General features: G+C 36.9%; 1 protein-coding gene across 6 annotated transcripts; it reads right to left on the minus strand.

Annotated features, from left to right (window-relative positions):
- Positions 1-202: 202 nt before the first annotated feature.
- Positions 203-27682, minus strand: LOC115634622 (potassium/sodium hyperpolarization-activated cyclic nucleotide-gated channel 2). 6 transcript variants are annotated; one of them, XM_030532474.1, is made up of 16 exons: positions 26074-27682; positions 16818-17890; positions 15920-16787; positions 10298-10463; positions 9895-10133; positions 9657-9820; positions 9361-9497; positions 9164-9301; positions 7597-7692; positions 3371-3520; positions 3146-3222; positions 2461-2772; positions 2264-2358; positions 2106-2194; positions 1339-1655; positions 563-1277 (listed from the first exon to the last, which is right to left on the minus strand). In XM_030532474.1, the coding sequence occupies exons 1-16, from the start codon at positions 26148-26150 to the stop codon at positions 1142-1144; spliced, it is 4134 nt and encodes a 1377-aa protein (XP_030388334.1). In that variant the 5' UTR covers positions 26151-27682; the 3' UTR covers positions 563-1141. The 6 variants fall into 6 exon arrangements, with proteins under 6 accessions (XP_030388335.1, XP_030388336.1, XP_030388331.1 ...); XM_030532473.1 differs by having other exon boundaries at positions 9164-9316; XM_030532475.1 differs by lacking the exon at positions 7597-7692 and having other exon boundaries at positions 203-1277; positions 9164-9316; positions 26074-27681.
- Positions 27683-27884: the final 202 nt, after the last annotated feature.

Raw genomic sequence — 27884 nt, forward strand, 5'->3', positions numbered from 1 at the left:
AAACTATTAAAACTAAATGTTTAGATGGTTTTTCGGAACTGACCGCAATTTCGATTTCACATAACTTTATCGAATTCGGAAATAGGAAATAGATGCATATATATTTTCCAAAGACATTTTATTGATTTTAATTAAAATTATATTGATGACATACTTGCGAAGCAAAATTTGTAAGGAAATAATTGCTTAAAGCAAAATTGATTTCGACAAATTTGCTCGAAAGCGGAAACGAAAATTGACCTATGTATGTATATGTGTTGTTTATGCATGAGAAGAGCGTTGATTATATTTTGTTAGTACTTCTTTTTTTTACTTTTTATAATTTTTCATCTAAATGATTTTTAGCTACAAATACAAGTGTTTAGTATATCACGCTTTTCTGCTATCTGTAATGCTATCTGCATGTGTTTGTGAATGGGTGTGGGATGCGGTTGTGAGTTTCGTAGAAGTAGGTCCATAGGACTAACACCTATGTAAGTATGTAGCAATTCAAAAGTCTATTCACTTCGTTTTTGTTACAATATCGTGGGCATAAAACTTACATATAGATTTTTCTATATACTTTTTCATTTTTGCTATCTGTTTGTGTGGGATTGTGGGTATATGTGGTAAGTAGTGGTAATTTTTCTTTGTCTGATCTGTCTGATTTAGAGTTCCCTTCTGCTTATGGCTGTGTGGTTTCACGTAGTTGCGCTTTTACTGCACTTTTGTGGTTTGCTTTGACTGGTTTTTGCTGAATGTTATCATTTAAGTTATAAACTCGTTTTGTTTTTTCAAAATTTTTTTTCGATTCTTATATTAAAGTCATCACAGTTAGCGGAGCTGAAATTATGAATAATTATTGAGGACAATTTTTGTGTGTGTTTTCATCTTTTAATACGTTTCTACTAAATCGCAATTGCATATTTAGAGTGTCTACCATAAATTGATTCTTCTTTTGTTTTTTAAAGTGTTATCTTTATCGCGTTTGGTTTATCTCTAATTATTACAAGTATATATATGTAGGCTTGTGTCAGTGTCTCTACCAGAATGAGTGTTATGTTATGTGTGTGAGTGTAAATGTGTCACTATTTAATTTACGTGCAATGTCATTGAGCATTCAAATGGTTGCTCGATGTTCGCATTTCATGATGCCTCAGGGTCATGGAGTATTGCCCTCAAAAAGGGCACGAAACTCTCCGCTCCTCGGTCTAGGCAAACCTTCGCGTATCGTTTGAACCGGCTCAGTGATGCTCGACTCCGAACCATGCAGTAAATTCTCTTTGAGATCCATGTCACTGCAAATTGTGATGATCGCATAATAAAATAAAGAAATGCTCATTTTGCCAATTTACTCACTCATCTTTACAGTCGTCGGCTTCGGCGGCTAATGCATTCACCACCGCAGTAATTGTGTTCGATTCTGGATTGCTCAGTTGCTCATCCTTCTGTTGCATTATATTTGGATTTTTGCCGATCTTATTCAAGCGCTCTGCGGCCACAGTTTCCATAGTCTTTCGCATAAGTGGATACTGGTCCAGAACGCAATTAAAATGATCCACGCTCAAAGAGAATAGATTGCAATAGGTTTCGGCCCGCACACTTGCCACACGACGCGCATTGGTCAGCAGACAGATCTCACCGAAGTAAGAACCGTCCGATAGTGAGGTCGCAACCTGCAAATAAATTACAATCAGTCATATTGTAGAAATAAAAAAAAACCTCTGAGCCATTTTATCTTAAAATGTAACAATAATAAGCCCTGTATGTCCGATATTCACGGGATCATCCTGTGAGACAGTAAGACTGATTCATCAATGTCTGTCAATGTTTATCAAGTACACGTGGTTCTTCTTTGTGCAAAACCCACACCTTCCATATGTTGACATTGCTGGGTATATATAGTACGCAGAGTTAGCTATACATACGTATATAAGTATGCCTCTATATGAATTGATCTAAATTCTAAAGCCAGTCATGTCTTCTTTTTTTAGTACACTGCGATGAATTTGTACCATTTTCGTTTGGTTTAAAAACGTTATTTTGATATTACACTTTTGTAGCTCGTTACATTTTTTTTAGCAAAGGACAGCTTAATTATAAGACCCTCCTTTTTTATAACTCACCTCGCCGTTGGCCATGACAATGTCCACAACACCCTCCTGTATGAAGTACATTTTTGTACCGATCGTACCCTCTTTTATGATAATATCACCTAAGTGTGTGAAAAACAAGTAATGTAGTTATTCATTTTCTTATGCATGTTGTCTAGCTGTTCGCTTGCCTGGTTGGAAAACTTCGTATTTCAGTTTGGTTACTACGTCGGAAACGAAATTCGAATCGGCATTAGCAAAAAAAGGCACTGAAGCCACGAGGGATCTGTGGAATATTGATTTATTGAATGAGTAAATGTACTATATGCGATCTACTCTGCTTGTTTCGGAATGAAATATATTTTAGATATAACCATCAATGGCCTACCTGCAATTATAGTTGATGACATCCTCGCGCAGTTTCTCGCTCAACTCGCCCAGGATCAGCTCTTCATCGAAGAACTTGCCCTGGTACCGATGCTCGAAGTATTCCGTAATGCGTTGTCGCATATCACGCGGCAACTTACGATAGGCCATGTACTCCTCCACCTGCTTGACCTTCTCGCGATACTGCCGCCTACTGGAGTCCAAACTCTGTATTAAATTGGTCGCATGACCAAGGAACAATGCATAGCACGTGGCGCCCGATATCATTGATAACATCGTTAGCCACATGTCCGTCAATGATTGCGGCGGAAATCTGTAAGGGGGAAACCCAGCGTTGAAAACCTACTATATTGCTTTGAAAAAATAAGCTTAAGGTTATACAAGTATGTAGGCTTTTACCTTACAGAACAGGGTACAAAACTTGCGGCCTGAATCAACAAAATGTGTGCTAAAACGGCATGGGCTTACTTTTGTTTTAAACAATAGCTTGGGGCATGAGCCAAACCAACGACTAAGTTTTAAGTTAAACTCAATATTATATAAAAAAACACTTCCTTTTTTTGACAGAATCGTAGGCTTACTTGCCTTTGAAGAAATTTTCTAAATTTCCGAGGAAATTCGTGCCATCTTTTTCTCTGAGTAAAAATTTTTATATTGTCTATATATATATTTGTAAGTATATGTACCTGCCATAGCCGATGCACAGCATGTGGGACATAGCTTTGAACAACGCCCACGAATACTGCTCCAGCCAATACGACTCCTAAAAATTAAAACATAAGACATGCATTAGAATTTGATCAATTATTGAATATTAAATTGATTATATTGTAAATTATAAAAATTAAGGCAATCTGAAACATTTAATTGTATTATCCAGGCTTTTTCCCACTTAACATTGATTTTGTTACCTGTAACTCGTTGATGGACACCCAGGAATTTGATGGAAAACCCTGTAACATTGGCACTAAGAACTGCAGACAACCGCTCCAGTGTCCGATTAAGAGCATCATGCAAATTAAATTGAAGATCCTCATGAACACCGAGGCCATATTGAGGAACTGTAACCAGATTTATCAATAAGAGTGCACATCATCGATTATTTTATGATATAGGCCAACACCTTGTGTGTGTTCGTGTGTGTGTGTGTGTGTATGTTTGTTGTGTATATATGTGTGTGTTATGTTTGCTCTTGTACACTGTGTATGTGTGTGTGTGTGTGTGTGTGTGTAACACCGTGAATATCACATTTAAAATACGGCAAATTAAACATCTTAAATTAAACGAGTAACAAAAACCAAATGAACAAACTCTATTGAAATTGAAAATTTTGCGCGTTGTGTTTTTATTTTTGTTGTTGTAGAGTAGAAGAGGCGTATAAGAGCCGTGATAGTACCATATAAATAATTGCAATAAATGCGCCAAATATGCCAATAAAGCAACAAAACCAAACCATGGCTACTTCAACAAAAGAGTAAAATAAAATAAAATCGAATTTTGATTACTGGACGATGTTGGCACTCTGCTTTACTACTTATACATACATATATATACCAAGACATCTTGTGTCTACAATTACCAGTTAATACAAAAAACAAAACTTGGCTTTTTATCAACTCAGCTGAAAAGCAGCTGTAGTCCAGCAATAGCTTCAAAGACTGCTTTCAACGTATTCAGATAATCATGCAAAGTAATAAACAGTCGGAATTCTTAGCCTGTTTCCATTTCCGATTGTGGAATTAATTCCAACAACAACAAAAATGTCTCTTCCGGCCAGTCAGTAGAACCAACATTTTCATACATCCATGAATTCTGAAGTTAATTTTATTATTTAAGTTTTAATTTTATTCTATGTTTCGAAAGCTGTGTAATTCCGGAACGGAAATGTCATTTTCCGGAATGACAGCCCATTTAACATTTTAAAAAACTACGGCTTGTTTGTTTTAGGAGGAGTTGGACTGTACTTGTCGCAATTGACTGACTACCGTCTAATGTCAGATATCTTGGCATATATCGCACATGGCCAATCGTCCAGACGCATTTGCTGCAGACGCACTTCAGCTTGCATTGTGGCATCTTGAAAGGAATAACGCTATCAATCAATCATACATACATGTTCTATATTGTTTGGTTAGGAAGAAAATTATACATAAATCTATGCAGAGAGTACAGCAAGTACAAGCTGCGTAATCGCAATCAATCAAATTAGTTCTACTTTTCGAATAGGTGCAAGTCAGCGGCTATATGGTACAAGTGCTCATCTTTACTTTTTTCAGTTCATACGTGTAGTATTAATGACACTAAGCCATTTAAACGCTCATGGTATTGAAATTCTTTTTACAATGGAAGCGTTTCTTCGCTCTTTAAACAATTTTTTTGTTGTTTATTTATGTGCTACGGTATCTGTACAATAAAATAATTAGTTAAAAATTGTTAAACAAATAAGTTATGGGAAGTAGAAAACCTAAGGAAGAGAAATCAAATTTTGCATTCAGATTTGTTTTATGAGGTAACAGTAACTTTTTTTTTTTGTATCTGCTGCTGTATTACTCAAGTGAAGTGTACAAGTTTTATATGCGCGTGTGTGTATCTTCGTGTGAAAGTACATTCGAGTAATTGTGTTTATAGAGTTATATAATAGTAGATACGCTAGTTTTGCAATATACATTAATGTATATGTAGTATGTATAATAGCACTGGTCGTACTAGGACCTTTAAGGTGCCGTTGCAACGGCAACGGGTGCGTTTTTTTTTTGGCCTAAAATTACACAGACTTACAAATTAGAGAGAGAGAGGAGAGAGAGAATTACGCGTTGCTGAAATCTTTTTACAACAGAGGCACAAAAGAAAACCAGAACCAAAGCATTACTTAGAACCAAACTAAACCAAACCAAACAAAACGAAATGCAAAACGCAAAACACAAAATACAAAAATAGATAATACAACATATTTATAAATTACAAATACGTAGTAAGTACAAAGTTAGCAACATCAGCAGAGTCGTAGTACATACTGTGTAGTTTGTAGGATTGATAAGTACTAGATGTTTTTGCTGTTGTTGTTCACTTTGTAGAAGAATAGGAGCAATAAGCGCAGCAGAAATCGGCGCCAAACAAAAGCAAAAGCATTGAATATCAATTATCAATCAATTGTGTGTAGTAGAATAGCAAGGTAGAGAGTAAGTACATAGTAGTATTATGTAATTAGTAGCAAATAGGAAGCGATTTTGTGGCATTGGCTCAAAAATGTATGCTATAGAATACGTTTGCGTTTATAGTACAGTGTTCGTGTTGTTGTTCTTGATATGCCGACCAAACAACTCCAACAACTACCGCAAAGCAAACTTATTTTGCCCGTGATGAGTGATGCAATCAGCGCAGTAATCAGCAATTACAGCTACATGTATGCGAAAATTGCACATCTCTATGTACGCGCGTGTTCGCGGCTGTGTCTGTGTGTGTGTTTGTGTGTGTGTGTGTGTGTGTATGTGTGGGTGCTGCAGCATTTTGCCAAAGCATACGCAAAAGCAACGTTCAGACGGAGACGGACTGGCTGGCAACAGCAACAGCAACAGTAAGAACGGCAACTTTAACAGTTATGTTTGCCATTGAAAGCAGTTGTTGTTGTTGCTGCTGCTGCTGCTGCTGCTCTCACATTGCTGCTGATGTGTCGTTATCGTTATCGCAAGTACACACGTGTGTTGTTTATTTTTACACATGCTTTTAACTGGCCTGCACATTACTTATGTATTTCTTTTTGGATTGGTTGAGTGATAAGCAAAAAGCATTGAAGAGGTGAACACTAAAAAATCACCTTAATTTTAAATTTTACAGTTGGTTTTCACATTCACTGAAACAACGATTGTTCCTTAGTGGTTACTGTTCTTATGCTATTCACACGTACTATCTCTGAGAAAAACTACTTACTATACATACTCAATATACATGTGTACATAATATGTACACACATACATACATGTGTATACATATTTATGTAAATCACTCGTTTCATAAATACTGAAACGCAGTCATGCCCATGCATTAGTTCTACATTCGTGCCTGTTTTATCCTACACTACGCCTAAAACTGATAGTAAAAAGTATTAATTTGAAAACCCTCTCATACAAATTTAAAACAAATGTATAGTACGTACTTAAAACAAATGAAAATCGTAAACAGAATTATTTGAAACGTACGTCTGTTTATTTCCACTTTTACTGACATTTTCCGAAGTTATTCAAAACATAACAAATAATCCTATATAAGAACGAGCAATCGGCTTTAGCTGATAACATAAATATCTTAAATTGTAATTTAAATGGAAATTGAAATTCAGGTTAAGAACTCTAAGCCTAATAAATATTTTTAAAGTGAACATTAAACCCCCCAATAAGAATTGTCTACACTTTATGAGGTAGCTCGAAAAGCCTTAGGAATTGACATGATATAATTATATATGAAAGAGAAAGTTGAAATAACAGACAGTAAAGAACCCTCATCTTTAAATGATATGTAAATACTTGTTAAGCTTTCTGTGGGGGAATCACCAATTAAGTCTAAAGTGTAAATACCATAAAAACAGTTTGAACTTTGCACCGGAACAAATGATTTGCATTTAGAGCGGTTATTGAACATTGTTTCGAGTATTCAAAATAGCAAATTCCTTTTTTTTTTGCTTTGTTGTAATTCATTTATACAAAGTATATGTATATTTTTAAATTCGTATTTGTAAATAATTGAATTTTGTATTTCAGGCATTTTGATGCGTCAAATTAAGAACATATGTATGTCAATCATTCAATTAATCAATATGTATGTATAAAAAGGCAATCTCAGAAAATTTACAGAACGTACGAACGAACATTAAAATCAAGCAAACATGATCCAAAACGAAATATTTGTATATATCAACGAACGAACAATCGAACGAACGAACGAAATATGCACTAAAACTCAATTTTTGGTTGAATCATTCCTCAAATGTGAGTTATGTTGTACCAATAATACGTCAATAATAATGTCAATCAAGGCTTTTTGTTTTTGTTGATCAAAAAATTGAATTTGTTGTTTTAAGATAGTGTTTTGTTTTTTTTTTGTTGAATTATTTTTAAAAATGTTTTGTTTGTTTTGTTGTTACCTTGAGAATTAAGTTGCTTTTTGTCAAGCCATCTTTGTCTTTTCTGTGCATTCTCCCTCTGCGATCAGCACTTTTTTTCTGTAGATTCTGCAGAATCTAAAACCATATATATATATACACAGGTAGTTTAGGCCCTGATACAAATCTATGTTGTTTTTTTTCTTAATTTGATTCGTATAAGCAAGAAGTTTTTGTAGGTAAGTATGTGAGAGACTTTAGTGTCTACTTATCTTTTTTTTTTTTGCTTAAACTTGTTGTTTTTAACAAAAATAAAATCAACAAAATAAATAAACAATTCTCAAGTTAGTTAATGTTATACTTAAGTTTCTGCTGTACTTGGGTGAATTGAAAAAGTGTTGTGGGAAAAAGGCAATATTCAACACTTGAAAATGTTTAAATCGAATATGTTTTGATTTTCAATTGTTTGGCGTTTGAAATATAAAAACGAAAATCTTGAAAAGATTTTGTAAAAAGTGCAATGAAAAGTTATTTGGGGTGCTTCAAAAGTCAGCAGGAATATAACAAAATAAAAATAACAATAATAATAATAAAGAGAAGACTAAATCAAAGAAAAACAAATGCTATAAGCAAAAGAATCTTCCCCGCAAAAGAGCGAAGTTGTAAGCGTAGCGAGCGCGGCATGGAAATGTGGACTCGCGAGTTGAGGTTGAGTGTGTGGGGTGTTTGCAAAACTTGATCACTTCGGGGCCATTCAAATATAAAATAGACTATACGAATACATATGTATGTATGCGGAGCGCAAGTGTCAAGGAGTATTAATGAGAAGGAGCGCTTGAAAAAAAATTACACAGGATATTTATTATTATTAAATTTTTACCAGCATTTTCTTTTTTTACAGAGTTGATTTGATTTAATCGGTTTTTGTTAAAAGTTTAGAGTTGGGCTTTATAGAAATACATATACACATTCAAACATATGTATACAAAAACTGTATGTAAACAAAATTCACAACATAAAGTAAATGTTTTTTATATTTAAATTGAAATTAAAGACACAAAGAGTTTGATATTACAGTTAAGAACTGAAAATACATAGTTTGAACACTTTGCGCGCTTTTCATTTATATTGTAAATAAATGTAAGTCCTTGTACCATTGACAACGCATTGAGAAATTTTAACACTTATGCAAAAACAGTATCTTATCAAAATACACAAAGAAATGCAAGCACTTTCTTTCTTTAACTTTAATCGTAGCTGTAATTCTAGCTGACTGAAGTGCTGAGGGCTCTAAAGCCGGCACGCCGAAGATAACACGTAGCTATGCTAACTCCTATTCCTATTTTTTTGTGTAGAATGTAGCATGATTTTAAAATTGTATCTTACGATAAAACGTTTCTTGCAAAATGAGACAAAAAAAAAAACAACAAATAATACAGAAAAAACGGAAATAAGAACGTAAATTTGATTCAAACTAACTGAAGAGAATCATTTCGATTTTCAAGAGTTAATCAAAAATAAGTAAATTGTTAAACTAAAGCTCAATTCGAACAAAATGGAAACATATTTGATGCAAACAAAGACATAAGAAATGTGACCGCGTACTTACATAAACCTCCTCCCATTGCGAAACGTAGCGCACAAGGCGGGAGAGTCGCAGCAGGCGAACTAAAGAAAGTAACTTGGCTAGGCGCAGGATGCGCAGAGCGCGTCCAGCATGCAATATTTGAAAAGAATCAGAGAAATCCTGCAATTTCATAATCTTAATCAAAATGTTGGGTACTGTCACTTAAATACATTACTTACTTGATTGAAAATTAAAAATATATAATCTAGCGGTATCGACGAAATTAAATCGAGAAAAAACCAGGTTCTTAAATAGTGTTTAGCTATAAGCTTTGGATCCAATATTACTTGTTCAGCGTTGTCTTGTTGCATAATTCCTGTAAATACACAAAGCGTTAGCACATCGATAAAATGCGAACGATCAAGCAAAGTTCAAACAGGCGCATAATCTGTTTGAAGATATGTGAAAAGAAAATTATTGCCTGCGAAACCTTGGCTCGACATTGCTTACCAATTACAATTCCATTGCATATTACCTGTTCTAAAATTGACTACAATATCTATTAAAAAAATAGTATCACTTAGGCAGTTGAAGGCAATCCATCGTGTGCTCAGATCATCGTTGAAGAATGATATTGCGACTGGCAGGATAATAAGATTTGCTACTAATAATAAAAGCATGCAAAGGTCCCAGTAAAACCTGCAAATTGAAACCAAAAATACTCGGTATATGTTATATACATTATCAAAATGACATTTCCCACACACACTCACCTGAATGAACTGCACGGGTGTATCACCCAGTGCCCGGAAGTTTTCTGACGTATGCGCTCTTTGACCAACGCTTTGCGGCTGCCAAATAATTTCATGGCCAGACGATTGTCCGTCGGTTGGAACCATGATTGCAATTGACTTTTTAGGAAATTCGCAGATACTTTTTCCGAGACAATCGGTATGTTGGGCATTGGCTCCTCTTTCGGAGTGCCGTACAACGACACGTCATCAAAGTGTACCTGCATTATAAAATTAAACACGAATCAAATCAGTCAGATACTTGACTCCCAATATAGCTGCCTCTCAATAAAAATGTGTAAGCTCAGTCCAAGCTATATATCTTTCGTAGCATGCATGTGGTGGGTCCCTGTGCTAAATGTATATAATAAACCTTTATTCTTGCCATTTCGGTTCCTTGGTCGCATATTAGCAGAGCCTCATCATCGAAAGCGGTTACCAGCGAGTCGGTGCAGGTATTCTCGAAAGAAATGCGCAGGTCGTTCTCATTCACATTCAAAACGGAGCAGTATGAGCAACGCACTGATTCCTCACTATCGCCTCTTAGTAAGCTGAAAATGCAATTCAATTAAATAAAAATAAGCAATGCACAATGCCGCACTCCCCAAAACAGCTGAACATTTGCTGTTCAATGTAAATAGTTAAAACAAAAGTTGCCCAGGTATTAGATAAGAAATCTAAAAGCAGACTCTGTTTCTATAAATCAAAACATATCCTGAGATATTTATCGTAATAATATTCGAATTTTTTATTATTTTCATTCGAAGTTTAAATAATAATTATAAAATAAAAGAATTAATAAGAGGTTATGAAATAATCTTTAGCCGGGGCATATTTTGGCAAGCAAACTAATGCGCCAGTTCTAAAAGCTACATATATTACCGAAAATTTGAACTTGAGATAGAAACAAGCTTGTCAAAACCACTTGAATCGTAGACCTACATCTTACAGCTGTCCAATTTGATGAACGATAGCTTCAGTAAGTATCTACCCTAAGCATGAGCCCAACATTTAACCATATTGTATAACTAATGCTTATAGAAAGTCTTTTATAAAAGCCATCGACCATTTTCTTGAGTACCAATAGTATTAAACACTTTTTTCGAATTAAATACAAGGTTGAAAACCTACACACTTTAATAGCCATATGAGCTTTAAAATTAAGAATACAGATTTTGTTTGGGCTCGACACACAAAACGACATGTTTTAAATATGTTTAAAATTTTAAAAAAACTATTTTATTCGCTTTCCAAAAGATCGAGCTAATGTTTTAAAGGGAAAAAATGGAGGTTTGGTCATTTCAAAAATTTCTTTTAAATATGCGACTTATATAATTCAAACACCTGTTAGAATATGTTCATATTTTTAGGTAAAGAAATTCAATTTTTTTTGTAGTTATAGAACTGACTCATGCGTGTGTGTGTAAGTTATGCCTGTATTAGTCCTGTCTCATAGATTCGACATGAAAGTGGAAATATAAATGCCTACCAGGAAAATTTATAACTTCATTTAAAAACACGTGAAAAAGTTTTTTGAAATAATAATTGAATAATAATACATGTTTTAAATCGACAATGCCAACACATAACTAGATCTTAATTTTAAAAATAGTTTCCTTTAAATGGTTAGAATGATTTCTGTATGCACTCGTATAGGCTATTGTTATTATACTTGTATATATAAGTGGAATTGATTGTTTTCAAAAAGTGAACTTTTTATTTATAAACAATCATTTGTTGTTTGAGGAATGAGAGTCATTTTAAGAATAAAAATATCTTATTCCGTTTTCAAAAAATGAACTCTTTATTTATATAAAATCTTTCATTGTTTAAAGGAAAAAATATTCATATCTATTGAGAAATGAGAGCCATTATGGGAATACAAAAATCGTACTTCGCAAAAATAGTACTACCCTTGCTTTTACAAAGTACATTGTATTGCCCCGCTTTTTGAGAAAAACGTTTTTTGCAGTTTACATAAATAGATCTTGTGTTTTAAAAAAATGAACTTTTTAATTATAAACAATCATTTGTTGTTTAACGAAAAAATAATTATGTTTGTTGAGAAATGAGAGCTATTTCAAAATAAAAAATCGTATTTCGTAAAAATACAAGTAGTACTACCCTTGCTTTTAGAAAGTAAATTGTATTGCCCCGCTTTTTGAGAAAAACGTTTTTTGCAGTTCGGCTATATACATAATATTCAAAATGCCGTACTCTACTCTCCGTTTGACCAGGCAGTACTCGTATTCCTATAAGGTTAATTAAGCACGCCGAATTCAACAACTAGCTGTGAACTGACCTGTCCGACAAATTTTACAGGCTTCTCTGCCTATTATCTTACACGCATATGTAGTCGTATGTATGTATGTATTTAGCGAGCACACGCACACATACATACATACGAGTATGGGCTTGGGTATACTTGTATGTTACTGTATACTTGTATGTACTGTTAGGCCGCAAGGCCTGCTGCGTGCGCGAGTGAAAGTGTTTCACTGGAGTGGCGGTGTGGTGGAGGGGGGATGGGGGATGGGGGACCAGGTGGATGCGATGTTCGCCTTACCTTGTGTTTGGCGATTGTCAAGGTTTTGTGTCGCGGAAATGTTTTATTTAGCGGCGCGGCCTTTGAGCGATGTTCGAGTAGTTTTTGTTTGGAGCACGGCGAGAACAGGGGCGAATGGAAGTGGTGTGGTGTGGTGTGGTGTGGTTCGCGGGACGGCACGGCACGCAGCTAGCGGTGGCGCTATTGTTTGGCCGGCGGCGTTGGCAACGCGTGCCGATGTCGTCCGCCAGCACTGTTCACACTCAATTGAATGTAATTTTAAATAGGAAAGTTTCGTTTTAATTAAGCTTCATGAGGCTGATTTAATTCAATCTCCTTCGCTCGAATTAGCCTAATGAATTTATTAGTTTGTTTAACAGCAAAAGACACACAAACGAAAATAATATTGCAACAAAACCGAACTGTTTGAAAAACTGAATGGGAGGTGGTACTGCAGCCCGATGTGAAGCTTCAGTTTTCGTTTTAGTTTTAGCGTCAGTTGACAATTAGCGAGTGGCAGAGTGTGCTCCCCAACCATGCACCTATATTCACAAACATATATGCACATATATCTGTATACGAGTAATATCTCTTTATATGGCAAGTGCGGGCGTATTATCAGGTTACGTTGCGGGCTTTTTTAGTTTTGTTTTTGTTTTTTGTGGTATGGATGTAAAGCACCCGATTAATATTGCGGTTTTAATTTTACAGCGTGCTCAGTCAGAATCGGAATTGGAAGCGAAATAAACGTCACAATCAATCAAAATCACAGCTTTCGTTTGATATATTTATTACAAAAAATGTGCAACTTGAAACGTGTTGCGGCATTTCTCGAACTCGAGTAATGACAAACAACAACTGTTTTTATTTATTTATTCTACTTTTTGCACTAATTTCACGTATCACTTGGGTCCCACTCATACCGAGAGTGATATTTTATATTTCAAGTTATTACAAGCGCCAACTTAATGCGACTACGCGGCAGTGGAAACAACAGACGCGTGTGTTGCCGTTGCCGCCAAACAGACTCGCGGTTGCACGCGGACGCGGACTCGGATTGGGATTCGGTTGTGTTTCGGTTTCGTGCGTCCTCGAGAGAGAGAAACTCGCCACACAATTTACACAAACATATAGATTTTTGAACGTGTGTGTGTGCAAGTATGTATGTATGTATGTATGTATGTATGTCTGTAGACGATTTGTTTGTTGTTACCTCGAATTTCAATTGGAGCACAGTGCCTATTGTTGCGCTCCGATCGCCAGGCCAGTGCATGAATTACTCGGTATTTGTTGTACTGTACAAGTATGTGCTCGACAAACTCACAGCTTCCGAAAACGAAAACGAGAAATTAAAACTGAAAACTGAAAACCGAAAACCACATCGAAATTGAGAGTCGAGTCGAGTCGTTCGTTCGTTCTCCAGTAGTTGTGTGTGTGTGCTCGCGTTTGTAATTAAATAATTAAAAAATGACACCAAGACTGCTTGTAGACGATTTTCTTATGCTCTCCAAGATTTGTTGTATTCTTTATTTTTATTTATTTTTTTGCTGCATTATTCAGCTGATGCTGCGACAGTCGCGTTGATAACCTGTTCTGAACCTCGATTGCGTTGCTGACGTTGCCTCGTCCGTTGCACAATAAATAAGGAATTTTTGTTGCTTTTTAATTGATTTTTCTGTGACGAGTAGCAAACAAATTATAGCAAGCGTAAAATTGAAGCCAATAAACAAAAAAGCATAAAGCTAAAAGAAACTATCCAGTAACAAGCAAACAGAGCGCTTTAAAAACTACGTTTAGATTTTATGCAAATGAAGTCGTTGGCAAACGGGTAAGCGTTATGACTGCCGATCTGTTGTCATAAATTAAAGAAATAATGTAATAGAACGAGCACGAGAGCTCGGAAACTCGATAACTAGTGTCTAGAGTAGGAGAGCAAGAGCCCGGGAATGGGTACGGGTACGGGTGCGGGTACAGACATTGACTAAAACGTTTTCGAACGCAATTCAATTATGATAATGGGGCAACTAGTACATAATTGTAATTGAAGCGCGCGGAACACGAGTAAATACGAGTATTGCAACGAAAGCAACAAATAAGTTCCCCCTAGGGGATGCGCAATTAAAAAAGCACGCCAATGGCGACAATTGCACTTGCACTTCACTTGATCGGTGGATCGCTTGATCGCTTGATCAGATGATCACTTGATAACTGAGTGTCGAGTGTCAGTGTCAAGATCACATTTCACACTCACGTCGATGTGGCGTTCGAGTACCGCACGCTATACAAGTACGTCCGTATCCTGCGAGCTAAGATTAACGAATGCCTGCTCTGGTATTTCAATTTGAAGTTCAGTGCTCGGAAGCGGAGCGCGTTAGAAACTCATTACGCAGGCAGACGGAATTATGCAAATGATGCCCGCCGGCCTGTCTCGGCCAATTTTGATAAGTCAGCCGCGCATTGAGTGCGATACCTTCGAAAACCGGTAAGAGCAGTCGGGGTGGACGGAGACTTTGTCTGAGACTGCGCATTGAATTTGTAATTTTATTTTATTTTATTTTTATTATTCTACTGCTATTTAGTTGCTGTTGTTTTTTTGTTGTTTTTTTTTTGCAGTAGAAACTAACAAAGTTCCAATGACTTTGCTAAATGATCATGAATGTTTACCAAGACTCTGCGGTATTTTTGCGAAAGCAAAAAAAAAGTTCCCCATTCCAATTAAAGCACTAAATACATGGGTAGCTTAATAAGATCCCTACTAAGTTAAGGGAAATTATTAATAAATAATCTTTCTCTCCCTCTAAAAAATGTACCTGACCCATAAGCTATAGGCTTCTATAAAATAAAGAATGTTGATAGACTTATACAAGTATACTAATAAATGTTTAAATTGTAAAAACATAATTATATTTTTCAGTTTCAGAAATATCCGTATCACCTGCCTTCCCAATGTACTTTTTCGATTTATGTAGCTTTATATATCATTTTTGTTCAAAGCTTGATCAGCCCCGAAAATTTTATAAACCTTGATGTACTTTGGCAACTATATACTTGTACTTGTTATAAAGTAGTCCGATTTAAATTCAGATAAAGGATATTCTGGTCTAATCTAGATGGTTTCAAGAAATGATCTCAACCGACGGACATGTGTTTACGAATACATACTATATAGCTGAATTAGTCACTAAATTGAATATTTATTAATTTTATTTATTATTTATTAACTCGATCATGTTTTGGAAACGAGAATATTTGTCGCTTGGACTCCGAATAATTTGATCGAACTAAAAACAATTTTGAAATTGCAATCTTTGAAATAGTTTTAAAACGGAATAATATAGTTAATTTGAATTGGGTTCAAAACTTTTTAATCACAAAAATTTTACCAATATGGGTAAGACTTTTGAAATACAAGTATGTATAGTATTTGCAAAATATTGAAAACTCCCCCATTTATACACTTACCGCTCGCTAAGCTTGGTCTTATGCTTGCGTATGTGGCGTCGGTTAAAGCTGTTGGTGCACGACGTGGAAGTGGGTCGCGGATGTACGCCAAAGTTGTGGAAGTGCAGTGAGGATTTGAGTGTTCCGGGAGCAGTGGCTGGCCCGGAGCTAGAGCCGGTGTGCGCACTCCCGCTGCCACCAACGCCGTGTCCAAATCCCAAGACCCCAGCACTGGCTACAGTTATCGTCGACTCGCCAACCGGCTCATTGGCCGCCTCCGAGCCCTGCTGCGATCCGTTGCTGGACGAGTGGTGCGTGTAGTCCGTGGGAGCGCTGAGCTGGCGATTGAACTCGGCCTTGCGCCGACTGATGTCCGTGAGGCAGTACTTGTTCAGATGGCCGTTGCTCGAGACGGAGCTCTTGGGCGATGCCAAATGCTGGGGGTGCTGTGGATTGTGTTGTTGTTGTTGTTGCTGCTGATGTTGCTGCTGCTGGTGTGGCTGCTGCTGCTGCTGCTGCTGTTGATGATGTGGATGGTAGGCGTAGCCGTAGCTGTGTGCGCGTCCGCCGTGTCCGTGCACATGTGCCGCAGACGCTGCATGAAGTTTGTTGCACGAATTCGTGCTCACGCTGAGCTTGTTGCCGGCGTTGTGCAACAAATTGCAGTTCTTGCTGCTGATCTTAGCCGCCAGCGAGTGCGGCACCACCGGTGGACTTTGGCCAGTGCCCGGAATGGTGCTGGTGCTGCTGCTGCTCCGATAGTCCTTCGTGTCGCTCTTCACCGATGCCCGATATGTGGGAAACGTTTTCGTTTTTAACGCGCCGTTTAACAGCAATTGTTGTTGTCGCGCCGCAACCGCCGACAGAGCCGGTAAGGTGCGCGCAACCGCTCCCGCTCCCGCTCCCACTCCAGACGCACCACCCGCCGCCGACGATGCCGCTGAGATAGATGCTGCCGAAGTGGCCGATGTTGCCGAGGTGGCCGGCGCTGATGCAGATGTGGGCGTTGGATGAGACTGGAGCGAATGTTTCTTCTCCACCAGATACAAGTTGAGATACTTATCACCCGGATGCAGCGAATTATCGGACACCGCGTTCGACTTCGATATTATCTGACCCTTCTTCTTGGCGTTGCGCGTCTTCAGCGATAGATTGCGCAGCTTCTTCGACTGCTCCTTGATCTTGTTGGTGCGCAGAAACGAGGGACTATTGGCAATGCACTTAAAGATGTAGGTCTGATTGACCAGCTGCTGTTTGTCGTTGCCACTGTCGTATTCGCTGCTCAAATTTAGGTTCGTAAAGTGCGGCTCCGCAAGCTGTCGCTGCTTCGCATAGATGTTGCACTCGCTATAGTGGCTCTTGAGGACCGATGCATCCGCGTGGCTGTCGTCCAAGTGGCTATAACGTGTGATTGGATCCGAGTTGCTGAAATTGTGCCCAATAAGCTCGTCCCCAATTCCAACGGCCCCAGCTCCTGCCCCGATTGTGGGTGCTGCACTCAAGCTGCGACTATATTCATGGCAAGCATCATAGAGCGCCGACTGGCCGCCAGTGCTGATGGTGCCGCAGCTGACGGGGCTGTGGCTGTGCGAGAGATTGGGCGGATTTGGGGTGACTGTGGGTGTGACTGCCGACTGCTGTTGTTGCTGTTGTTGTTGTTGGTGGTGGTGTTGCTGTTGTTGGTGACTGCGCTTGCTGCCGCGACCTAGTGTGCTGCTGCTGCTATCGTAGGAGTTCTGCTTGGAGATGCCGCTGGATAGGCGACTGCTGCTACTGTGCTCCCGTTCTCGCTGCGTCCGCTGCTCATCACCGGCTACCGCTTGCGCCGCTCGTCTTGTAGTCGCACCCGCCGCCGCCGATCCCCCGTTGCCGCTGCCGTTACCCTGTGTAGTAAGGCTGGTCAGGGATTGCCGCACCAGCTGTTGGTGAGAGTGGGAGTGACGCTGCTGCTGCTGCTGCTGGTCGTTCGGATACAAGCTGTCTCGGCTAGCGCTACAAGAGGCACAGACAACAATAACATTCAATGGATTATTAATAAATGATCAATTCCAGTATTGCTGCTCAGAGTTTATTTATTTATTCAGAATTGACAAAATTGTGCTGGTTGGTTGGTTGGTTGGTTGGTTTGTTAGTTGGTGGTCAGCTAAAGGCTCTAGCGCTACGCTAAGGTGAACAGGAATCGCTGAATACATACATACATATAAAAACACGAAGCAAACAATGCAAATAAATATTTACTATTTGTATATAAATGTATGTATGTACATACGCGAACATAAACAAAAGAACTAGTTAATTATAAATATTGATTGTGCAATATTACGAGAATGGCATGAAAGGCATTCGCGTGTGTGAGTTCATCTTTCGGATACATACATACATACATACAAACATACATATGTACGTACGTACAATACCAAACAATAACAACACTAACAACAACAATACGGTACAATAATAGGCCAGACTGGCGACATACTCATCTGCTTTTGATCGCGCGAAAAATTGAACTAAATTAGTGTATAGAAACACAAACGCACCTACATACTTATACACATATTTATACATACAAGTACATATGTATATCTATTTATTTCTGTGAGAGCAGTATTGACAATAAGTGTAAGGTAGTTCGAATGTACTGAAGTACAGAAATATGAATATACATATATGTATATAGATATTAAAGATATATATGTACACATAACAAACCGGTGCTCCAGCGCTCCATTGAATTGAACCCAACTAGGCCATGGCATCGACATAGACATCGGCACAGTGGGCGGAAGCGCACGAGCACTCTTCAAATCAAATTAATAACTAATAGGCAGCTAATGACTGATAAGATAAGAAGGAGCATTGTAGATGGCTAACGCAAACAGTAGCAGTAGAGAGTGGATAGTATGGCCAATCAGATAGATAAAGTGCGATCTAACTTTTATCATCAATCCGAGTATACGACTATGAATGGTAAATATTTACAATGAACTTATTTAATGAAAAGGCAAAAACGGCAGAACAAACAAGTGTGGCTTCAATTTTATTTTTCAAAATGAAAAAACTCTACACATTTCTCTGTTCATTTAAAGAAGTTAATATTTTATTTAGCAGGTTTTTGTCAAACTAATTTCGATCTATAAACAAATTCTCTGGAATTCTGAAAAAATAGCAATATAATTATTTTATTTGGCAATGAAATGTTTAGAACTAATTGCATTTTATTAAACAAATTAAGCGCTACTTTTGATAGCTGCCATAAATCTACAACATAATAAAAATTGAATGGCTTGATCGTATAATAGGCGATTATCTAGGAATTAGAAAATAACCTAAATATTTTGTCGTGTTCTGACTAAACCCAGGACTGACTTTACGAAGAATTCCATCCAGTTCACGTATGCAACAGGACAAATCTACACTCTTGTCTATGTGGCAGACATCTTGGTATACCCCACCGACCATCTATAGATAAAATACTAGAGATGGTACCAATAAAAAGATACACCAGTTCTTGCTTACCCTGTGCATAGCATGACTTTCAGGAATCTTATCTTTATCTCTTATTCAAATACAAGTAGATTGCATGTGCCCCAAAAAGATTGTGTGTATTTATCCTCAGGCCCCATTGTCAAGGGCGTTTTTGGGGTACAACCAAATTTAGATACTTCCACTGTGCGCCGAGACGAGCGAGATGGAATGCGAGGTGTCTATTGTTGAACTAGGGAATTGCGGGGTAAAATAAATACACATACACATATGCAGATGCGCACACATACATATGCATGTTTTATTTGTATTAATCATTCTACAAATGCGAACAAAAGAAAGACATTCATTCACATACAAGTATGTATACCCATATATACAAGTAAGTACTTATGTCATATCAGCATTTGCGCGTGTCTATATACATATCTATATACACATGTATACTCGTATGTGTACATGTATTATTTATGCATTTGTGTATGCATGAAAACTTTCAACCCATTGCAGAGCAGATGGCATGGTTCAGGTTCAGTCGCTATCTCAACTTGTTTGGCACGCAAACTAAACGGCACATTTGTATAAACATTTCATGCGCCAATGTAAATATTTTCTTTTCTGGGCCAAAATTTGTGCAGAATTTTGCTCTTGCTGTTGATGTTGTTATTTCAGTTATTGTTATTATTGTTGTTGTTGTGCTGTTGTGCTGTTGTAATTGCACGACTGTTCAAAACCACAAAATCGAACGAATGCCATCTAAAATCAATTTCTTTCAATTAAGTGCTCCACGTAATGGTCACAAAACGCAATTATGTAAGGCCTGTAAATACAGATATGTTGATTGTTCGACAATAAGTACTATGTACATACGAGTATACTCCAGTACGTGCATTAGGGAGAAATGCTTATGAATTTTGCTAAAGCCCGATGTCCGAATGTCGCCCGAAAAGGGAAAGCATCTGGGTAATAAAAAGAATTAACTAACTCCAAATTAGATCACAATTGGCTTTAAAGATAAGACATCTCAGGTCTCTAAATACAATGTTGGCATGTTGGCCAAACTTTAACGAATTAAATCAGAGCGAAAGCATCGCAAACTCAATGCTCAGATTTATTTTCAATTTTATACATTTTCGTGTTGTCTTGGGAGTCTCCAACCGCCTCTTCGGCCCCCCCTCTTGGCAGCTGCCGTTGCCTCTTACCTGTCAAGTGCTGCTGCAATCCGAAAGAAATTCGTTTGCGAATGGGCAGCCCTGAGGGCCTCAGCTACATAAGCCCGGCTAAGCAAACAAACAAGCCCACAAAGCATAACATACTACTGGTAATTGTATTGCTGGTCTAAACCCAAACCCGAGCCGAGTGTCAACTTTGCCGCAGTCCAGGCACCCGTCAAGTGCTGCTGCTGCCACATATCGAGCACGTGCTGGCACTGGAACTGGAATTGGTGCTGTTGCTGTTGCTGTTGCTGGTGATGGTGCTGCCATTGGCATCCTCCTGACAATCATTTGGATAGCACAAGTGTATTTTATATTTATTTTACTTGCTTATTTTCGTAAATGAAGCTGTCAGGCGGGCTCAGAGTAGCGCTCTTACGTCATATACGAGTACATAGTTGTATGTGCATACATAGAAGTATGTATGTATTTATTAACATGTACACTGAGAAAATTTGGACAAAATTATTGTTTCAGCAATCTAACGTGTAACAATGATAACATCTCCCTCATGATTACATTTTAAACTCGTGATTACATTTTAGTCTCAAGTTTAATTCTTGTTAATACTTAATAAGCTTGAGTGCGTAACTTTATAATATGTATATCGAAAAGTTCCAATATTCGTGACTAGGACAACCTTTTAGTTCTGGAAAAACCTGAAATTGTTCAACTTTTTTGCTACTTAAAACTTAATTCATGAAAATTAATCGCATATAAAAAGGGGCTTCTGTTTTTTGAATTATGGAAGGTCTACACTCCGAATCTTGATTCATAACAAAAATATTTGTAAATACTGCTAATAGTTTTATTAATTTTCTGAAGTGCTAATAAAGGTTTCTTTCTTATTTGGGATGCATTAGTTAAGTAATTTTGAGTCAATAATGGGATATTATGGTTCCACGTGTTCAAATTTGTTGTGATATATTCTCACCCATTATGGTCAAATACCAAGTTGAAATACAAATTCCGATAGCTCCCTAACATGTTGACACTAATAAGATAGGAAGACTCAACAAATAATAATTATTATTCTTCTCATATTAATAACAATACTCCAAATTTCGCCTTTGTGAACAAATAGTTGACACATTTTAGTTCTTTTGAAATACTTGTATATTTTAAAGAAAATTTGAATATGATAAGCCAATATGTTTACTTTTTAAAGAAATTATCGAAGAAGTCCAAATTGCTTACAAATATCATTCGTATTTATATAATCATTCGGTACTGCTTGTTTTCTACCAGTAAATAATTAAAATATTGAAATGGCGTGTTTTTAAATTAATCTTAAAGACTGTGTTAGCTTGATGAACTAATATGCTTTTATCCCCTAGGAATCCCCAAAATTTCGAAGACTTCAAAGTCTTATTTTTGATTGCAATCAGCTTTTGCTTTATAAAATATGTTTTATTTTTAATTTATTTTAATTTATTTTTAATTTATGTACTTTGGCACAGTGCAGTCGTTTTAAATACAGTATATATGTACTTCAATTAATAATTCAAAAGCCAATTGAATGCATTAAGCGTAAGAAATCGTATCGAATAAGCGCAATTGCATTCCGACAGCATTCCATTGTGTTCATCGAAATTAGATCAATTTTAAGATACGATTCGCGCCGCCGCTAAACGGAATAATATACATATGTATGCATATATACTTAATATATACATGTATACTCGTTTAGGTGTACGAGCAATGCAACTAAGCAGTATTGTTTGTGCGGATCATAAATTTTACTTAAATAAAAATATTGGAGAGAGGCACATACTATATGCGCGCATTCTGTACATTGATCTCTATTTGAAAACTAAAGAAGCAAAATGCATTAAAGCCCTATATTTGTAAATATGTTCTTGAACTTTATATTGTTGAATGTTTACAATATCGAATGAATTGTGTGCTGAAATTGAGTTATTTTAATAACAAAACCAAAATGTGCATGCTAAGATACAATGCCTGAAAAAGGCATTGTCGAAATGCATTCATTGGTGCGTGAATTGAAATAGCTTGAATTTTGAAAGTGTGGTGTGTGTGTTTTTGAAAATAAATGAAAAAAGCAATTACTAAACATGCCACTCAAAAGTGTATTGTAAGCAAATAATTTGGTTTATAAATGAGGAAAACTATTTGCTTTGATGATTAAGCCAATAAAATAGTTTGTTTTTGGCGCTATTTGAATCAGTAATTTCGTAGGCGAAATATTAATATGTTTATATTGTATAAACAGGGCAGATTTAAGGTGATTAAATTAATTAATAATCATTTTATTAATAAATGTGCAGGGTTTTAACAATAATGATTCTATCAGATTTCAATTAGAAATTCACGTTTAGTCACTGTGAATAATGATGAGTAATTAAGTTCATTTATTTAACTGTCTCAATAGCTTAGAATATTCTCAGCAAGCACTCATTAGGAACGTTAATTGCCAAATCATAACAATAAGGCATAAAATAATAAGCTTCTGCCGAGGGGTTATGTACTAATGTACTAATTATAATAGGTAGATATATTTTTCTAATGACGAGCAATTTATTTGTTGTTTGTTTTTATAATTTATGTGATGCATTTGGAAATATTGTTTAAAGTAAATTTATTTCGTATAAAAATATTGCTAATTTCGTTGGCATTGGCAAGCGGAGAGGGGCACTGGCATACAATTCGTACAAGTATTCGTTAGCAGTATACGTACAATGGAGCAGAGGTACAAAGACAGAGAGAAATAGAGAGAGATAGGAGGTGGGGGAAGCAAGTGTATCATATAACTAATTAGTAATTATTTATAACAAGTAGAAATGTGAAGCTTAAAAGTTTTGTTTACTTTTGAAAAGAACGTAGAGGAACATCAAAGTAAATAGTAGCATTAAAAGGTAGTGTGGGCGTAAGAGTCTATTTGAGGCAGTAGCAAGTACGCAAGTAAGTAGTACATAGTTAACAGCTTTAGAGAGAAGGTAGTAGAGCTACGCTAAAGTGAAAAGTGACAAATTAATTCTGTCGGTACCTTCACTGATGAAACGCAAGCGTTTCGTTTCGTTCGACTCTCTTTGGCTTTGATTGTATTTGTTTTGGTTTTTGATTTCTTTTTTGTTTGTTTTTGGATATGACGCAAAATTTTTGTTCTCTTCTTTGTTCTGAAAGTATTCAACTTTCAAGTTTTTGCACTTGTTTAAGCAAGTTTTCTGTAAAAACAAAAAATACCAGAAATTAAATTATATCTGAAATTATTTGTCTCGAAAATGAATAACTATGCAGAAATTTTGGATGACGAAAAACGTTGGGTTACTAAATCAAAAATCAACAAATCAAGAATCAATATTTTGTTTTACTAAATCAGTGGACTGTGCAAACTGCACACAAAATGGCCAACACGTACAATATATAGCTCGTACGTGTGTGTTTGTGTGTGTGTGCGTGTGTGTGTCTGTGTAAGTGCAGCTGTCGACTGAATGCGCATATCTGTAACTAGTTCAATTGGAAACATCAAGCTTCCTACACAATAGCCAGCAAAATGGCTTCATCTCTCTTTGTCTATTTGTGTAAATACATCACACACACTTACACATACATATGTACTATATATATGTATATGCATATATACTTTATATAGCTACATATATGCGAAAGCAACAACAATAATGACAGCAAGCGCTTATCGATGCACTCAAACATATCCACAACCACACCCACATACTCGCATAGTGCTGGTGCTGCCAACACATACATACATACACACATACACATATGCAAGTATGGTACGTATGGTATGTATGTACATATGTATATGTATGTAAGCCAAAATTCGGTCAGTGGTTTAATCATTGAAGTAAAAGCGAAAGCTTCCGCTGCATCGATGTTGTTGGCCATATAGCAGCGACAAACACACAAGCACAAACACACATACAGACACTTGTCAGCCTGCACAGGGACGCCTGTGTGTATGCTACACTTTTTGCATTGTATTGAGAAGGAACTCGACATTCGAGCGCTCTTGTACTGAAAGTACTTTGACACTATTTTCGAACAGAGTAGTTCATTGTGTGTTGGCTTCGCATGTGGCTATTGAGGCTGTCGTCGTTCCATTGTCGTTGCAGCCATTGTTGAACGGGCGTTTGGCTTTTAATCTAGTTTTGTAATTGCATTGACAGGCTGACTGATGGATGATGCCGGTCCCTGCCCTCGTGCATTGGAAAGGAAATCAGTTGTATGTGCTCGGTATGTAGCCAAAGGAAATAATCGTATTATTCGCGTTGGACACGAGCGTTCTGGATGGGCATTGTGGACGGAAACACACATACACAGAGGTTAATCTATGCAGATTACATCTGCTAGCTGTGGAGGCTGTGCTGCGATGTTAAGCTTTGTATACATACGTACATTCTACATACATTCCTGAATACATGCCCGAATATTGACAATACTGTGCATTTTGGATGCTGGGCTGGTTTGTATGTACACACGATTTTTATATTTCGGCTTCATTTGGCTGGATTAGATTGTGCAATAAACACAAATACAATCACACGCACACACTAGCATACCCATACACACATACAGTAGCAGCAGCAACAATATTAGCAACAACAACAAACAACAACAGCAACAACAAAAGCAACGGGAAAACTGAAAACCAAAAAAACGAACAAACGAACTAACAAACGAACACACTGACAAACCAATATAGTACATGTATGTATATATGTATATAAAACAACACAAGAACAACAAAAAAATAAGAAGACGAACAGGAATGCTGAAAACGAAACGGAAATACATCCATAAATGTAAATATTTAAGCGCACACATGCGTGTGTGGGAGCATGTGATAGGGTGTTTCAAAATTTAATATCATAGAATTTGTTTCCACAAATTATTATAATTTTAACGTTATTATATCGTTAACGTTATTATATCGCTTACATATTCAAGCATTGTAGTTTTTCTTGATCAACGGATAATCCAGTATGTTTGCTTTTTAAACAAATAAGCCAAGATGATGGCAAACCGTTAAGTTTTTTTATATTTGAAATAGAAAAATCCAGATCATATCAATTATATTATGTTTACTTAAATGGAATTCCCAATTATGATCATTATTCTGATTTTGATTTTTCGTAGCGTAATAATGTATTTTGGTTCTTTATTTGAATATTTTTACAGAAATACTGTCTGAAGTATATATTTTTTGCATGTGTTGCCATGGTTATTTGATCGCGTTTTTATTCCAACAAGTTCGTTAATTTGAATTTATGTATATAGATGTCAGATAATACTTGAAGAAATACTTCTATAGATCTATCCTAATTGAGTTGAAAATATTGATAGTGAGTTTATTTTAGTAAAATAATATGTGAACCATATTTGAAACACCCATTACGCACACTCGCTCGCACAATTACGTGTACACATACACATACAAATGGAAATCAACAACAATATGTTAAGAGAGAACAATTCAAAATAATTGCATACCGTTGATCGTTGGCGTTGGTAAATGTTCCAAAGGCTCCAGGACCGCTGACTCGGCGCTGTGTATGTTTAACGTGCATTTTTTACCATCACAAACAAACGGTGAAATTTTACTTTCGCCGCCTGTTACCGTCGCATACGTACACATACACATGCACATACATAAACGCAAATACGCGCCGCCAAACACCCGCAATGCAACGACACGCTCCTCCAATGGCAGCTCTTTCCTCCTTCCTCCCCTTTTTTGCTCTTTGTTCTTGTTGTTGTTGCTTTTGTTGGATTTTTATTATGATGTTAGTTTTGTTGAAGTAGTAGTTGTTGTTGTTGTTGTTGTTGTTGTTACAGACAAAAAACACGCTCCGCTTCGTCTGACACAATTCGAAATCTGGTCATCGTATTTCGTTTCGAGTTTTGGCATTAACTAATACATACACACGACATACATATACATAAACGTACATATATACATTTAATGGCGAAGACACGTAAACAAAATAATTGCTTTTCGTTGTTGTTGCTTAGCGTCGGCACTAGCTATCTCACTCAAACAAAGCAACTCAAATGCACTTCTTATTGTTGTTGTTATGTGTTTCCTTGAATTTTTTTCTTGAAGCTGGGAGCGACTTTATTTTTTTTGTTTTTTTTGGATTTTTGGTGGGTTATAGGTATTAAGTAACGGTTGCTTGTTGACTGTCTAAAATGTAGTGTCTAAAGTATTGTAGTTAACAGCTCTCACTAGTCGTATTGCTTATGTTTCTATTTGTGTTTCGATGATTTTCCGTGTTAAAGGTACAGTTTTATGGGGCGCTCTGGGAGTAACGATTATGTTAACATGTGTGTGGGCATGAATAAACCGCGAGTGTCCTCTACACTTTTTATGTAAATATAATAATACCGTATGCTGCTATATTAAATAATTTATTCGTTTTTATTTCTGGCGGATTATGCTCATTTCGTTTATGCTAAGAACAAATACATTTAGTTTCGGGTTTTGTACTTTGGATTTTAATGACTTCTTTTTTATGTATTTTGTGAGTAGCCGTTTGGTTAATTATTTATATTAATTGTTGCTGAGTTTATTATGCAATTTGTTGTTGGTGGTGGTGTTCGTTGGTGGAGGTGTTGGCGACGATGACAGGCGGGGCAGGGCGGGGCGGGCGAGCTGAAGGGTGGGCAGGCTGGAGTAGAAAGTTTGCCTTAAATCTGTATTCTTTTGTCTCCTTATTTAGATCGCGTATATTCGTTACGTATCACAACAATTGCAATGAACTCTTAATATGCACTTTAAAAGAGGCCGCACAAAAGTATGCTATAGTTTTTGACGCACGGCTTGTCCACAGCTTGCTCTACCGTTTTGTCAATTTCGCTGTATAAGGTTTGGTTTTGGTCGTTAAAGTTTAATGAACGCGAAACGCTGCTATACACACACACACACACACATACACACACATATATACATTTATATGTGTATGTAGGGCCTTTAACACCCCAGGAACGGCAACGTTTTGCGGTTTCTGTTTTGGGGTTTTGCGGCGGCTTTGGAAGTGACAGTGACTTGAGTAAGGCGTTATGGTGGTAGTACTTATGTATATGGCTTTGTGATCGTAGGCGGGGCAGGGCGGGGCGGGGCGTGGCGCGTGTGCTTTGGCTTGGTTTTGTTTGGTTTGACGGGTCTAGATTAAGGCGCGCAACGCAAGAAACCCAACGTAGGTAGATAAGTTTATATATTTAACTATTTATATATGTACTACTTAAGTATATATATATATGAGTGTATGTATATGTATCTAGAGGAACACGCGAGCAATGCA

The sequence above is a fragment of the Scaptodrosophila lebanonensis genome, unplaced genomic scaffold (genome assembly GCF_003285725.1).
Source record: "Scaptodrosophila lebanonensis strain 11010-0011.00,11010-0021.00 unplaced genomic scaffold, SlebRS2 tig00000001-arrow-pilon, whole genome shotgun sequence".
In the NCBI taxonomy this organism is placed as follows: domain Eukaryota; kingdom Metazoa; phylum Arthropoda; class Insecta; order Diptera; family Drosophilidae; genus Scaptodrosophila; species Scaptodrosophila lebanonensis.

Bases quoted from the DNA above. Each gene is read 5' to 3' on its own strand.
- LOC115634622 (XM_030532473.1), bottom strand. From the start codon at position 26,150: ATGCACGTTAAACATACACAGCGCCGAGTCAGCGGTCCTGGAGCCTTT. The intron at 9,821-9,894 runs GTGAGTGTGTGT...TTCAATTTGCAG, and splicing joins CACCCGTGCAGTTCATTCAG to GTTTTACTGGGACCTTTGCA. The intron at 2,195-2,263 runs GCAAGCGAACAG...TCACACACTTAG, and splicing joins ATACGAAGTTTTCCAACCAG to GTGATATTATCATAAAAGAG.